Here is a 16,201-nt window from a genome sequence, read left to right on the forward strand (position 1 = left end):
GCGGAGGCCCCTGGCTGGAGACAGGCAAGGCCAGCGGGCGCGGAGGCCCCTGGCTGGAGACAGGCAAGGCCAGCGGGCGCGGAGGCCCCTGGCTGGCAAGCAGGAGGGCTCACAGCTGGCTCTGGGTGCTGTGGCTGCAGGTCCGGGAACTGAACTGACTGGACGGGAGGCGACTGGACTGGTGGACGGGAGGAGACTGGACGACAGGGGACTGGTGGACGGGAGGAGACTGGACGACAGGGGACTGGTGGACGGGAGGAGACTGGACGACAGGGGACTGGTGGACGGGAGGAGACTGGACGACAGGGGACTGGTGGACGGGAGGAGACTGGAGTGAAGGCTGAAGAGCAGGTGAGTGAACCGACTGGAGTGGAAGCTGAACAGCAGGTGAGGGAACTGACTGGAGTGGGGAAGCTAAGGGATGAACAGAGGTTGGCGATGCTAATGGCTGAGCTAATGACAGGGTTACCGAGGGGGATAAGATTGCAGCCTGGGCTAATAAGGCTGGTGCCTGAGCAGGGGACACCTCAGCTAGCCTAACCAGGGACAGTGCGAGGGCGTGAAAGGTTGGATCAGGAGGTGGATGAAGAGGTGAAGTAGTAGGTGGACCGGTTAGCTCTTCCAAGCCTCCAGGGAGGTCAGGCTGGGTTGAGGCTGCCCTCAGCCTGGGCGCTGGGACAGGCACGGGAGGTGGCTGGACACCAGTCACCCCCACCCGGGAAACAAGAGTGGATGTGGAGGTAGACTGCGTCGCAGCTGCCTTCCTCCTGGGAGCTGGTACTGGTGTGGGTGTAGGCCGGGCCCTAGACATCTGAGGAGGTGAAATGGCTGAAGAGGAAGGCCGGATCTGGGCTGCCGTGCTGGTGGGAAATGGCTGAGTGACGGGTGTGGAAATGGTGACCGGGTGTGTGCTACTGGCAGGTTTATCAGGGTTTGGTCTGTTTTTTCTGCCACCACGATTTACAGTCTTTGTGGGAGCGGCGCAGAAAAAATCTTCCCAGTCTACATCCTCCAGGAGGGAAACTCCCCATGGATCGGCGGTGAGTCTATTAGTCACTCTGGGTGAAGAGTCAAATGAGGAGGGTGGAAAACAGTTACCGGAACTCACCACCGGGAGTTGTTGAAAATAGTCCGTGTTATGGCGGCGTGTGCGCCGCTTTTTCCGGGAAGAGGAAGCGGCCGGGGTAAACAGCTGAGCCTCTGGCGCGGTAGCCTCCAGTGAGCCGAGGTGGGAGGCGTAGCCGCGGTGCCGTGGCGAAGGTGGAGGTCCGGCGAATGAGGCGGCGGGTGTGTGAACGAGGAGCGGAGCGGCGAGAGGGGGAGCGGCCGAAACGCGGCATGAAACGTCCGCTCTCCGCGGCAAATGCTCCGGGGCAGGTGAGGCAGCAGGTGGGGGAACGCGGCGTCTCCGAGGCCCGCCCAGAGCCAGGCGAGTCCCCTCGAAGACGTGCTCTCTCTCCGCGAAGAGCCGCTGTTTTCCCCTGACCACCTCTGCCCAACGGGAAAGCGCTGCCACCTGCCGCTCGTAGAGGTCCGAGTCCGCTGGGTCCCAATCGTGTCTTCGTGGCACGGGTCGTGTCATTCTGTCAGGCGTTGTGTGGTGGAGGCGAGGAAGAAGGAACCCAAACGCAGGACTCGCAGGTAGGTGAAGCCGGGTGATTTATTGTCGATGCAGTGAACACACAGAACAGAGGTAGGAAATGGCTGGCTGGCTGGACGACTGACTGAATGAATGAAGGACGGACTGAAAGGCTGGCTGGCTGACTGAACACAGGCGGAAACAACAACATAACCTCAACATCAATGACACGACAAAGAACGAATAGAAACAGAAGACTTAAATACACAGACTGATGAGGATGATAATGAGAGACCGGTGAGCACACAGCTGAACATAATCTGGCTAACGGCACGAGACGAGCTAACGCAGGAACAAACAGGAAGTGACGAAATAAACTGAACGTGAACAAAACGGAAAGCACTGGGTCACCGACCCAGGAACCCTGACAGTGACAGCAGCAGAGTGGGCAGGGCAGAAATAAATAAATAGACTATTGTGACTTAAGTTAATCTTTTTTTATTATCTTAGATATTCTGCAGTCCTTTTCTAAAGGCCTCGGAGAGCTCTGTAGGTCTTGGCATCACACTACCCCAGCCTCTCAGCAGCTTCACCAGCCTCTTCCTAAGGAGGCCCAAATCACTGGCACCTTATGAGGACCTTTGATTCATATTTCATTTAGCTCAAGTGCATGGGTGTACCAACTTTTTCATCACTAATTTTTCTTTTCTTCTCTTACTGCAAAATGCTATTGCAAAATAAAATTAATATTTTTTTTAGTTTGAGTCCCATTAAATCTGGCTTGAACTAAACTTTAACAGCAGTAATGTGATGGTCTGAGGCTGCTTTACTGCTTCAGGACCTGAAAGACTTGCCCTAATTGATGGAACCATGTACCAGAACTCATTTCTTGCTAAAGGGGGAAATCATAGCTTCTGAGGCCAAAGGCTTGGGTTTTCCTATTACATCAAATTATATTTTTATAGAGTATTGTTTAAGTAGGCCACCTCCATATACAGACATTAGACCTTTACTTGTCCAAAAAAACAACAACAAACTTAAATAAAAATAAATAAATGCAGGATTAAAATCGTTATTCAGCTTGCCATGTGCTCTATTCTTATGAAGGATGTGGTTCAAAATAGCTGTCACCAAGCACAGCTGTCTTGCTGTGCTTGGAGTTTGACCCAACACTTGCAAACCCAGGCTTGCATACAATAACCTTTAAAGAGGATCTGCAAAGGTGCAAGCTGGGCTAGATGCTATCAACATACTTTCCTGTATGGTTGCTGAAGTGACTAACTCTAAAACCACAGGTGGGCAAAAAGAAGTAATGGTTAGTTTTTTTTTTAATGCTTCACCACAAAAAGGTATCAGTCAGCTTAGCCGAAGGTGTATTCGGTAGAAGGTGCTAGGAAAAGTCTAAGTTTCATTTTAACCTGGATGAAAGTAGAAGAGCAAAAAATAATCGACCTTTAGGTGCATGCCTAAGAATAAAAAATGAATAGTTGACTGCAAGAATACATAGCAAACAGGAAGAAATATAATGAATCAAGAGCGATATATACAAAACGAGAAAATTATAAACAAAAATAAGAGAAAGACACACACTAGAGAACAAGTTGCAAAGTGCTTGGATCAACATCGTTCACAATTTATGATGCTTACTTCATAAGAAACATCTTCCTCTTGAGTAAAATTGCAGTGTTCTCGTGCTCTGGTGTGTGTTTAGTTTCTGCCACTTGCAATGGTGTCTTCCCTATATTATTTTTAGCCTGCAGATGGGCTTTATTCCTCCATCCTACATTTCCAGCTTGTCCCCAGTTTACAAGTATTTTCATTACTTTGTGGTGTCCACCACGTGCAGCACAGTGCAGAGGTGTGTCTTTATTGTGATCTGTAGCATTTATCTTGGCCCCAGCTTCCAAGAGCCGCAGAGCTACACTATCATGCCCCTTCTCCGCTGCGGCATGAAGTGGTGTTTTCCTCCATGCATTCCTGTCTTCAGTCCCCTTATTGTTGAGCGGCCGAAGAAGGGCTGTAACCACACTGACGTGCCCACCAGCTGCTGCGTAATGAAGAGGAGTGGAGCCATCCATGTCTCTAGCTCGCCTCTTTGCCCTGTGGGAAAGCAGTGAAATCGCCACGTCTACTTTCCCCTCCATAGCAGCCAGGTGGAGGGGAGTTTTTTTCTCATTATCAGTGGCATCTGGGTCAGCTTTGGCTGACAGCAGCAAGTCCACCACACAGCTATCTACCTGGGAAAAGGCTGCCCTGTGCAGGGCTGTCCTCCCCAGCCGGTCTTTGATTCCAGGTTCTGCCTTGTTATGAAGAAGTTGGATCACTGTGTCTGTGTGACCCTGCATTGTGGCTATATGCAGAGGGGTCAGACCATCCTGGCCTACTACATTTACCTATAGCAATGACACACAACTTTGCATTAATATACTGAAAATCTACAGAACTGATAGCAACTGTTAATGCGTTGACAATTACCTGTGCTCCACCTTTTAACAGCAACCCAGTTATGTCAGGCCTGTCACATTGAGCTGCCAGGTGGAGAGGGGTATGGCCTTTAGCTCCCTTAATGTTTGGGTCCAGTCCTTTTTCTAGCAGTGTGTGCACTATGGGCTTGCTACCACTGCGAGCAGCCAAGTGCAACGCTGAAGAGAGGTCAGATAAAGTAGCATCCAGTTTTGCATTTTTTGCTACGAGAACACTAGAATAAAAAAAGCCAAAATGTAAGATATTACATATTTGGCTTAGCTGCTAAAAATAATACAGAAAAGGGACAGTTAAAATAGATGCATATGCTCTGCACCAAATATGTACAACACAACATAAATGATGGATATATATAAAATTAGAAACAGAAACAAACATGGAAAATACATATTTGTTATAGAAGGACAATGATGAGCATTTTGCCTTATCTAAACCCATTTGTGTCATTGCACCTTTACATATACATAAATTATATTTGTGAATATAAACTTTCCTTTTTGCTAAAGCATATAGTTAGGGCTGGACCAGGTGACCCTGAATCCTCCCTTAGTTATGCTGCAATAGATGTAGGCTGCCGGGGGATTCCCATGATGCATTGAGTTTTTCCTTTCCAGTCACCTTTCTCACTCACTATGTATTAACAGACTTCTCTGTATTGAATCGTATCTGTTATTAATCTCTGTCTCTCTTCCACAGCATGTCTTTTATCCTGTCTTCCTTCTCTCACCCCAACCGGTCGCAGCAGATGGCCGCCCCTCCCTGAGCCTGGTTCTGCCGGAGGTTTCTTCCTGTTAAAAGGGAGTTTTTCCTTCCCACTGTCGCCAAAGTGCTTGCTCATAGGGGGTCATATGATTGTTGGGTTTTTCTCTGTATCTATGAAGCGCCTTGAGGCGACTTTTGATTTGTCGCTATATAAATAAAATTGAATTGAATTGAATTGAATGAGGCAGGGTGGATTTTATAAAGGTAGTTAGACAAAGTTCTTCTTATTCTAGTATGTTCTTTAAGTTAACTACATAATTATGTGATTCCCACAATGATATGATTGATTTTGTTGAAATGCTCTTGTGTGTGAGTGTGAAGGCCTACAGGGGCTACTTTATTGCCACTGAATTTATTTTGAGAGAGGTCACCTGAAGACTTCTGAGTGTCCCAGCTCAGCTGACAGTAGGAGAGGCGTATATCTGCGACCGTCGCGCATGTTCACATCTGCTCCGCTGTCTATCAGTGCACTCACCGCACCATCAAAGTTCATTCAAACAGCTGAAAAGAGAGCAGAGCCCAGGGCGTCTTTGTTCAGGACTCCTCTGGCATTAGCTGTGGTTTGAACAAAACTGACCGTGAGCTTGGATGTTTCGCAGGTTTATTCTGTATTTGTGTGGAATTAACATCTCAAAAACAAAGCAATGAATTGAAATAGAACTGGACAATCTCACCAAGCAACAGCCGGAGAACTGATTCTTGATGAAGATTAATGGCTTCATATATGACATCGTAGTCAGCTTTAGCCCCTGCATTGAGAAGGACAGTCATTGTTTTCTCATTGCTCTCCTTGACTGCATAAAACAGAGCTGCTTTGTTATGGCTGTTTAGGGCATCAACAGTGGCCCCGCTCTGCAACAGCAACTCAGCCAACCTCCAATCATCTTCCATGGCAGCCATGTGCAGAAACATATTCTGTCTGTGACTTTCAGACTGCCTGGCTTCCTCCTCCACCAAGAGTTTTACAGATTTCAGATGCCTATTTTCTGCTGCCAGGTGAATGGGAGTTTTGCCTTTCAAATCCAGAGTATGTATAGGGGCCCCAGCCTTCACTAGGGTCTTCATGAGCTCTGTGTGCCCTCTGCTGGCTGCTCTGTGAAGAGCTGTGTGGCCAGCGTCATTCTGGAGGTCCAATCTAGCCCCTTTTTGAATCAAGAGCTCAGTGATGGATAAATGCCCATTTTCTGCAGCTACATGTAATAGAGTTTCTTTGGAAGAATTGACAGTGTTGATATCACTGTCTTTTAACAGCTCCTCGAGTAATAAGAGATCCCCTTTTCTAGCAGCCATGTAAATGAGGCTTTCTGGTTTACTTTGAGCTGGTGTATGCTCTGATGTTGCAAGTACTATGGTACTACTTCCTTTCTTTGTAACACTAGATCCTTTTTTAATCCTTTTAGTATAAGTTCTCTGGGTTCCAGTTTGATCTGTTAATTTTCCCCCCCATTCACAATCTCTCTCCAGCAAATACCCAATCAGCTGTCTCCTGTTATCTTGAACTTGCTCGTTCATACTCCTCACATAGGTCTTGATTCGCTGGTATAGTTCAGGTTCTGCCAGCATAAGACACGGATGGAAGAATTTCCGACATGCTCGTTCACCTCTGGCCTCCAGGATGTCCAGGACCCTGGAGTTCTGATCTTTATGGGTCCTGATGGACAAAACAATAGATCTCTTTGCTGTTGTCATAACTCCCTCTGCAACCAAAAGATTCAGGAGATCCTCAGTATGTGAGATACCATAAACCAAATCCCTTCTCTTTGTCCGGATCACATCGACTGCATAAGGGTTCTTAGAATTTGATGCTGCGTGGCTTTCAAAACCTTTGACTTTATTCCACATTTTAAATTTGCCGCAAAATAAAAAAATGTTCCTTCAGCCTTCATGTGCCACAGTTGTTAGAATTTGTTGTTCTGATTTCTGTTTGTGTATTTTGTACCATATTGCTTAGTAAAATACCCCGCCCATAGCAACTACAACAGACAGAAGCCTTTCACTGTACAGATTTAGCCGGCTCAACCTGACTTTTGTGCAATTACGTGGTCAGGTTTCCATTAGATGCAGTTAATTGTTTTATCTAGTAATAGCACTTCAACCCTCAATCACTGTGAAATTATTATATTAGTATTGTATTAGTAAGAGGTGACAAGAATAATATCTGTGTAAAAATAACATTTTTCTGCATGTTTGTGAAAGCGATAAAATAGATAATGGTGTGTGGGGGAGAAGAAAGATTCTCCCTTATGTCTGAATCACTCTTGGCTTAAATGTCAAAATCGGTTTGATATATAATAATGAAAACTTTTGATTTCCTTTTATCATTTGATGAAGAGATATAGAGCTATTAATAATATTTATGAGTAAAATTAGCAGAAGTTTTATACCCTGAAAGAAACTCCCCCAATACAAGTACAGTTAGACGTTATGCAGCAGAATGCTGCTGCATAACGTCTCATGGAGACAATCTAACAGTATTTATTAGCAGCATGTTTTTGTATGACAATCTATTTTATTTTATAGATGAGATGCGTGAATTAAAGACTCTATAGTGTGACTAAGGGAGTGGCTGAAGCCTGTACTATAATGCAAACATTTGCAATGTAACTTTACCTTTCAAATACATGTAAACTTCTTTAGTAAAAATATACACATGCCCCCTTTGAATGTGGGGAAGTTTAGGTATAAAATAGCCTGGATACCAAGCAACTAGATCGATCAACATATTATTTCTATTCTATTGTTCCTATTATCATTTATGTGAGCTGTTAGTGAACTATTCTACAGAATGCGGATTTTGTTAAAGAACGTTTGTTTTTATTATGATCTCCTGATATTTAACATCTAGACGTCTGCTTTTAGTCGCCCTTGGAGTCCTTTGATGGATTTGCCTGTTTAATTAAGTCCGGTCTATTCTTTAGATTACGTCTCAGGACACACCGTATTATGCAAAGAGGAGATTATGGAGTCAGTCGATTCACTTCCCGTAATAAACGCCTCCTCGGTCCTGACGTGGGTCTTCCGAGCGTTCCCTCTCCTTATATGGCAGGGGAGGGCACTGCTTTCCGGAATGATGTCACAATGCCCCAAGTTTGAGAAATCAGGGCAGATTTGTAGAGAAATCGGGATTCCTAAATGAATAATTAAAGGGAAAGGGAGAAAAGTCTACTTGGATATGTCTCCCACAGAGATTGTCTCTATTAATGAAAAATAATACAAACAATTAAAACAAAGACACCTGAATTCCCTTATTTGACGTGTTCAAACTACCGCAGGTTATGTTATAAAGATATTTGTTGTTTGTTTGTATATAAAAGAATTAAAAAGCAAACAAAAAATAAAATCGGAAAATATAAAGATTGAAAAGAAAGAGAACATTTAATATTCTGTCAGCCTTAGCATCACAGTGTGTCAGAGACTTCGTTAGGTTTTCAGTCAACAACCCGTTCTGTTTTATTTACACTCTAAATGACAGCCTCTATTAATTTCCACACAAATTAATATCTGATAACCCGATATAAATTGCAACAGATCTGTGGAGATTTCGAGCGCTTCAGGCAATTTCTCCGGTAATCCACCCCAATGTATGTCGCCCTCCAGTGTTTCATTTAGAGCAGCACACGTGCTGATGTCCAGCAGTATTTGAAAGCCCACTCCTTTTATCTGCTGTAGGCCACACCTGAACTGCACCTGCTGCGTAAGCATGAACGAGGCTCACTTTAATTGCTGGGTTTAGTGAGGATATCAAGAAAAAAAAATTACGCCTGTTTTTTTATAAGTGAAACATTTGACCCCCCCCCCCAAAAAAAAATAAAATAAAAATAAAAAAAATAAAATAAAATTCCCAATTTATTTCAAAAGTGCTCATAACATATTTATAGGCCCACATTGCTGTACCGTAAATAAGTTAAAGAATATTCAGCACTTTGAGATACTGAGCTCCAGGCTTGTATTTTCTTTTTCCTTTTTTCTTGTGGTTAAAGCCATCACCACAAAGCCTTTGTTTGGGTTATTGTTTGTTCTTTTAACTGTTACTGACTGAAAGATGACTATGTGATAAAAAAAAAAAAAAGACTCACCATATATATACATAATCCCACCAAGCCACAGTTTATTGTATTAATTTATCCCATACAGAGATTTGCACTTCAGAACCTAACACTTCTTTTTTTTCTTTGACATGCTGAAACCTTTTTGAATACTTACAAAAGGACAGAGCAATGGTGAATAACTGAATGATGAAATAGCAAGGGAGATGTCATATTTATCAAATCAGTTCCAGATTTCTTAATTAAGGGTTGCACAGCTTAGCCTAATGTGACTGAGTGTTACATGATATGAAAATGTTACTTATTGCTCAAAGCAATGGGAGACTTAATAGGGCAGTTACACTTGTCTTCTTCTGAGCCTGTGTGAGCTGAGACACAAAAGTGGAGATCACAAACTCTACAACCCCAATTTGCAGAATTGGCCTCCATCAGGAGTAAGTGAGCCCGGCCTGCCAGCTGAAACACAATCACTCAGCTTCAATCAATACCAGTACTAATGGAATTTAGCTTGAGGTACTCAGCACTAGCAGCTCTTACAACATGTTGCAACATGTTTTATTGTTTGACTTCTTTGGTGGCACACCCACTTTTTATGTCACACTCTTACAAGTACACAGAGGCGATGTTGCTTCATTTTATCAGGTTTATTTTCTTAAATATTGATTAATTTCTTAAGTGCTCAGAAAACAAACATAAAAAATTATACAGTATTCTTATTACAAATGGTAAACATAAGTACTCCAAGTTGATCTTATATACATATAACAATGAGTGAAACCCCATTAACAGCTTTAGAAAAAAACAAGTAAATCTTGAAGCTTTTCTAACTTAATTTCTTACAATTAAGAAAAAAATGTACTTTGTACTTTAACTCATGAGTCAGGCAGCATTTGTTGCAACTTTTCAGCCGTTTAGAGTTGACCAACACGCCTAAAAAGTGAGGCCATTAATTATGGCTACAGCAAGAAAAGTCTGTATTGCGTGTGATTTAAAAAAAAACAAAAAATCCTCTAATACTGAGTTTTTCCATTGATGGTCATGATGAAGTCCATGCAGGGCTCGGTGTAAATCAAGAAAACGTCAGTCCTGTCCAGTTCTGTAAAGAAAAACAGCACGACACAGAAACAGAAGGGGTTCTGCCTGTTGCCATGTCCCTTCTGGTTCATGGCTATTGTCACAGTCCTGAGCCCATCTCTAGGACGCGCCACTGGGGAGCGCGTGGCACTCAGTTTGGTACCGTCCCCGGTCCCGCCAGTGTCGCGCCACATCATCCCAAATACCGGAACGATTTCGGGAGTCGCAGACACTCACTACCACAGGAAGCGTCCTATTCTTTCAACTACAGTCTTTTCTCTCTCTCCTCTGTCGCTGACACCACCTCAGAAGGTCTGGAGCTGCTGCGTTAACATAAGCTGGCACCCGCTGTTTACGTGGTTCATCACCTTCTGCTTCAGCTGGGCCACCTGCTCGCGCAACATGTTGGCGGTGGATGCGAGCTCGGAGTTCTGTGATTTTAGGGTCTTCACTTTGTCCTCCAGCCTTGAGATCCGCTCCAGCTTCCTCTTCCGGCATTTGGAGGCAGCGATGCGGTTCCTCATCCGCTTTCTCTCAGCCTTGATGCGCTCCTGACTCTCCATATCGATTGGAGAAAGAGGAGGGGTCTCCCCTGGCATCTCGGGCACGGTTTGGGGCTCCTCTTTGAGCGCAGTGAGCCGGGGGAGCTGGGCAGGGGAAGGCTGGCCGTAGATGGGAAGCTGAGGCGGGGCAGCAGAGAAGGACATAGTGGGGGCTGAGGTGGTGTAGTTTGGTGCCGACACGGTGCTGATGGCCGGGTTGAAAGTGTTCAAGTCCTCATAAACCGGCGACTCAGAGCGCATGGCAGCATTGTTGTTGTATACGGTGGCACCGGCAACAGATGAAACAGGCGGCAGGGCAGTGTTGACAGTTGCCGGTGGAGTCGAGGTGACACTCACGTTTGTTGTGCCCGGCATGTTCTGGTGGTGGAGCTCAGCCAGGGCGCGCACAAACCCCTCCGCGAAGCCCTCCTGCTCGTCAGTGACATTCTTGGGGCACAAGAACTGGGTCGGGGTCGGCGTGGTGGTGATGAGTCCGTTGCTGGACTGGATGATCAGCCTCTCCAGCTCCGGAGAGGCCAGCTTCAGCAAACCCACGTCGGGGGAGGTGAGGATGTCGCCAGCTTTGGCGCGGAGGTGAGGTTTCAGAGCGCTCGTCGGGTCGGTGAGGTTCAGTGTCATGTTGTGTTTCAGCGCTTTGGGGTTGCTGTATCCGTAGCCGGCGTTGTCGTGCTGGGAGAAAGCGTTGAGTGAGTCGTCATAGAAAGTAGTTTCCATCTTGGTATACATAGAAGAAAAAAATAAAACAAAAACCGAATGTAGCTACACAGTCTTCTACAAAAACAGCTTTCCGTCCCCCCTTCTCTTCTTCCTGGTTACCGAGGAGGAAAACACTGGTTTCCAAACGTCCTCTCTGTGCGTAAAAACTTCCAAACTTTGAGAGCGCACTTTTCTCGACACAGGAATCAGAACTTACTTCTTTCACCAAGCGACGGCCGGTTGTTCTATGTTGAGTGGAAACTGTTCACAAAGCTTTTGTCAAAGTATCCAGACTTATATTGAGTCCGTGAATGAAAAGCGCCTCGCGGCTCTAACTTGTCCTGTCAGCCACCGAGCGTCTCCGGTGTGCTCACCGCTTGCTTGTGTGTATACTCTGAGCGGTCCAGCGTGGAGGCAAACCTTATCTGCTGCCGCTGCCTCTCTAAAAATAACCATGATGTCATGACGGGGCTCTCCCATTGGTTGGGGGGCGTGTCTCCGAGGCGGGGCTGAGTCCTCCGATAAGGCGCGTTGCCTAGACGACCACCACCCAGAAGATTCTTAATCTCGCGGTGGATTGTGGGATGAGGTAATGCTGTAAAGGAGAACGTAAGCGCGCTGCATTGTGGGATGACGTATTGTTTTTGAATATTTGGTTACCCGCTTTACTGTCAGTGGCGGGACAGGCAGCGATCAGAGCAGCGCGTCCAGACCTCAGTTTCTCTTATTACTATGATTTTGTTGTGAACCAGCCCAAATACTCATCTGCTAACTTTTACTGTTAGTTTTATTTATGCCTTGTTTTATTTGCTTAAACTTTATTTGCACACATGGAAGCTTTTCATTTAGTCGTTTAGAACTACGCAAAAGTAAAAATAAATCATAATATATGATGAATTTCATCAGGCTAAACTTTTCAAAGTTTCTATGACTTTAAAATAGATGATACTATGTGGAGAAGTGATATTTTCCTTCAACACTCAAACTGCTTGAAATTAAATACTTGTCTTTTTATATAGGGTAAGAAAGGTGTATGCACTCAGTAATAGCTCTGGTTTACTAATAATGATAAAGAATATATATATATATTAATATAAATATATGTGGAATTTGAGACAAAAAATCAAAGTTACACCTGACTCATAATATTTTGTAGCAGGCCTGTATTTGTTTCTTGTTTTTATCAGTTTGTAGAGTTTTATTTAATTTTATCTATGTTACTTTATAAAAGTAAATTGTTAAAAAAATAATAAAATAGGGTGGCTTTAAAGTGTTATATATAGATTATTATTATTATTATTATTATTATTATTTATTTTTTTATTTATTCTTTTACAAACTGAGCTCTTTTTATTACAGGTTTCTTTGTAATTAAGCTCATTTCTTTTGTTTTTGTTTCAGTAAAACATGGATAATTCTGAAAACTTACAGATGAAATCACCGAAACCCTTTTTGTATGAACAAATTACAGCTTATTTTTCCATGTATATGCAGACTTGCGATGGAAAGTCTCTGTGATGTTTTACTTATTGGTCTCAGAATATTATGGTGGTCTCGGGTTGGTGGTCCCATATAATTTGTCTTATAGCACATAGACACACCCTGCATTTCCTTGTGACCGTACTGTGTACGGTAAATGCTGAGGGAGTTAAAATTTGACACCTAAGAAAGGTTAATATAAACACAGACATATTTAGTCACAATCCACCCAGCACTGCACATTCTGGGTGGATTGGCATCAACCAGTACTCTGGCATTTCAAGACAACTGATTCAGTCATCAAGAGACATGTTTTAATCAAGTCTCTTGCTTCTGCAAAGACGGCACACTGCAAAGCCATATTCAAGACCTTTTATTTTTCCGCTAAAACTGCAAGTTGTTAAAATAGATCTACAGACGTCTGTTTGTTCTCATAAAGAGCAAGTATATGTCCTATTATCTGTGTCAGGGTGTGTAATTAGTGCAGTACACTCCATTGTCCCATGGCCCTTGGTCAGAAATCAAGCTGGTTTAATGGCAGGAGGTTAACTGGTGTGTCTTATGTGTCTCCCCCACACTCCCACTGTCTGGGTCATCCACTGCCCTGCCAGCTTTACTGCACACTCTCTCCAGCACATCCAGTCTAAATATGTCCCCCTTGTGTGACAAGTAAATCAGTCCCATGGCGCTGGCTGGCTCAGAGAGGCACCTAAGGAGGCTGAACTGGATCATAAAAAACCACCACCGTCTGACTTTTTATGGCTGCTAATGTTGTCTTTATGTACTGTTGCATGTGTCAAACTCGGGCTATTAATAAAGTCAAATATAATCTGATCTAACTGGTTGGCTTAACGGATCTTATTTTGTTTCAGTTATGAGACAAATTGCTTTTCTTTAAGGCGACGGGACACATTAGGAAACGCTTAAGATGAGTTTTGCAAAGTAAATTTATGCAGCGTTTCCTATTATGTTACGTTCTGTCAGTTTCATTCACTGTTTTGTAGTTTCATAACAATCACTCTAGTAACAAAATAAGAGGAAGCAGAATATGCACGAGTTCTTTAGATGCCTGCTTACGATGTTCAACCAGCACATTCTGAAATATTTATCCGCCTTTGCTCATTAATCTATTCATGACTTCTTTTCATTTAAATTAAAGCACACACACACACGCACAAAAGAAATCAGTGTTCTTGTGGTCGCCACCAGACAGCAGGGATCCACGTGTATGGCTTCACCCATTGTCCTGAATAGACGAATTAAGTTAAGGCAAAACATATGATGTCATTTAAAGTTATTATCTCATTTAAATTAAAGTGCTTTTAAGAGTCAAATCCCATGGCAAAAGTCAGGCCTTGGTAAATTCTGTTTTATATACTTTCAAATGGTGTTTAATACAGAACCCTTAAATGCTTCAATATGACTGAAGCCTGGATGGATGAATTGGGCCTGCTTTTCTTCCCTGGTTGCCATGCATAAAAAGTTATAAAGGGGTAACCACAGCATGGTAGTTTGCCAAAGTGATTTTCTGTGCAGGAACGTATGGGATAAGTACTCATACATTTACCATAAGAGTAAGAAATCATGTCGTTGGCTGTTCCCGGACCTGGACATTTAGACAGCAGTGGATGCAAACATCAAGTAGCCATAATGGTAACCATAACAAAAATATAATGTTTGACCTGTAATTTTTACATGCGCTTTTGCAGTCATTGTTGAACATATTTAAAGATTAACATCCACAGTTTCTTATAAGATTTTCCTCATGCTCACTAAAAGAATAAAAGAATATGTTAATGAGTAAATTTAAAAAAGAAAAAGAAGCAAAACAAAACAGAGGTTGTCAACATTTTTAAGTGGAAAAAAAAATAGGATGTCATCGTAATATTTAATCCAGATGTGAAAACAAAAACAGATGTTTATTTATAGGACAGATTTTTCACAGAAACACTTTGTTTTCTATGCAACACAAAGGCCAGAGACCCTTTCCTGGCTGCTTCTGGGGTTTATTTTCAAGATAAAGAATCAACACTGTCACACAAACATGTTTTGTTTTTTTTTTTTTTGTTTTTTTGTCTTTCTTAGTGCTTTGTTCCTGCTCAGCTGCATCCTGTCCTGAAGTGGTACAATTGTACCTTCTAAGTTGCCTCGTCTTTCCTCTGGTTAACTAACCCTTGCTACTTGCTCAACATTTGTGTATTTTATCATAACCTTTTCCTCTCCAGCCTTTCATTCGTATGTTTCACCCCCTACATTCTTACGGTACCTCTGCGCTGTTTTCCCTCTGGACTGGATCACAGATGTCCTCCTCACGTATCCCCCCACGCTTTGCTTTTCTCTTATCATTCTCATCCTCCTCTCTCACTCTTTCTCTCGTCTCACTCCTATCAGTGGCCAACCAGGCAGCAGGATTTCCCCTGTGATGGAAACAGGCTGTGGCCTAATTGTATTGTTACAGCAGCTCAGTTCAGTAAAATCTCAGACTGCTCTCCGTGTTTGTGTTGGTATCAGTAACTTAAACTGAAACACCGGCCAAAGCACCACACAGTGAGAAAGAAAAGCACAAGTGCAAAAGCAGTGAAACGTTTTAGAAACTTTTGCTCTTTACGTCAAACTGGGCATCCCTCGAGATTTGCAGGGCGAGTGAGAGACAAGGAGACAGACTGTTGAAGCGTTTGAGACAGTGCACACACACAATGGTCTTACGCTGTGAGAACAATTGTTGTTTCAGCTGTTATGTGACGGAAAAAAGCACCCAGCTGTGGCGATTGTGTGTGTCCTGCTGGACTGTAAGCAAGCTCGCACATTCGGCGTATGTGTGTAAATGTCTGGGTCTGTAGACTGAGGCCATCATAACACCTGAACCACACAATTAGAGTGCAGTAAAAGTGCACAAAAACACTGATCAAGCAGATAAATCAGTTGATAGATATGCAGATGAAAAGGAAAGCGAAACTTTAGATCCAAATAGCTGAAATATTCAGCTGAAAGTAATGGATTAAAGAAAGAGCAAGCATTTGCTTTAGAGTACAGATCCAGCTCTGGAGACTCCACGTGGTAGTACTCTCAAATGTAACTATACATATCACTGATAGTACTTAAAAATATTGCAGCATATGTTTAGATTTAGACGCACCTTTAAGTGATACGACCCAGTTTACAAAGGAATTGAAGTTAAAAATGAACACAATTAAAATATTTCATGCACAGTTTCTTTGGGGTTTTGAGGATCATGTCAGAAACTTTAGCTTATACTTCTTGAGAAAGTCATTTACTTTATTTTAAGGTATGTTTAGGATATGTATGTTGTTTTAGAAGCCATTCTATTCAGCTTTTACATACATTGTGATGTTTGCCTCCAGGATTTGCTGTGGATTAATCTAATCCTTCCATTCCATGCTACTGACTGCACGATCCATGCAGCCCTGTCCTCGGGATTTGAACAGGTGTTGCTTTTATAAATTTCTGCACCCCTTTTCCCTCAAAACACATTTGCGTTCATTGCACGCCCTCTGAAA

At 43.2% G+C, this 16,201-nt stretch overlaps 2 protein-coding genes across 2 annotated transcripts; both read right to left on the reverse strand.

Moving 5' to 3' along the window:
* Window positions 1-2,012: 2,012 nt before the first annotated feature.
* On the reverse strand, window positions 2,013-9,364 carry caiap (CARD- and ANK-containing Inflammasome Adaptor Protein). The gene is made up of 2 exons (XM_085150246.1): window positions 5,462-9,364; window positions 2,013-3,972 (listed from the first exon to the last, which is right to left on the reverse strand). Exons 1-2 carry the CDS (start codon window positions 6,665-6,667, stop codon window positions 3,223-3,225), a joined length of 1,956 nt encoding a protein of 651 aa, XP_085006372.1. The 5' UTR covers window positions 6,668-9,364; the 3' UTR covers window positions 2,013-3,222.
* A 136-nt stretch (window positions 9,365-9,500) lies between these two features.
* On the reverse strand, window positions 9,501-11,622 carry jun (Jun proto-oncogene, AP-1 transcription factor subunit). Its single transcript, XM_085152004.1, has one exon. It carries the CDS (start codon window positions 11,232-11,234, stop codon window positions 10,251-10,253), a length of 984 nt encoding a protein of 327 aa, XP_085008130.1. The 5' UTR covers window positions 11,235-11,622; the 3' UTR covers window positions 9,501-10,250.
* Between the last annotated feature and the right edge of the window lie 4,579 nt (window positions 11,623-16,201).

The sequence above is a fragment of the Neolamprologus multifasciatus genome, chromosome 23 (genome assembly GCF_963576455.1).
Source record: "Neolamprologus multifasciatus chromosome 23, fNeoMul1.2, whole genome shotgun sequence".
NCBI classification, from domain to species: Eukaryota; Metazoa; Chordata; class Actinopteri; order Cichliformes; family Cichlidae; genus Neolamprologus; species Neolamprologus multifasciatus.

Excerpts from the sequence above, each read along its gene's own strand:
- caiap (XM_085150246.1), bottom strand. The coding sequence starts at position 6,667 with ATGTGGAATAAAGTCAAAGGTTTTGAAAGCCACGCAGCATCAAATTCT. Across the intron at positions 3,973-5,461 it reads ATTTCAATTCATTGCTTTGT|GTAAATGTAGTAGGCCAGGA; the intron begins TTTTGAGATGTT and ends TCATTGCTATAG.
- jun (XM_085152004.1), bottom strand. The coding sequence starts at position 11,234 with ATGTATACCAAGATGGAAACTACTTTCTATGACGACTCACTCAACGCT.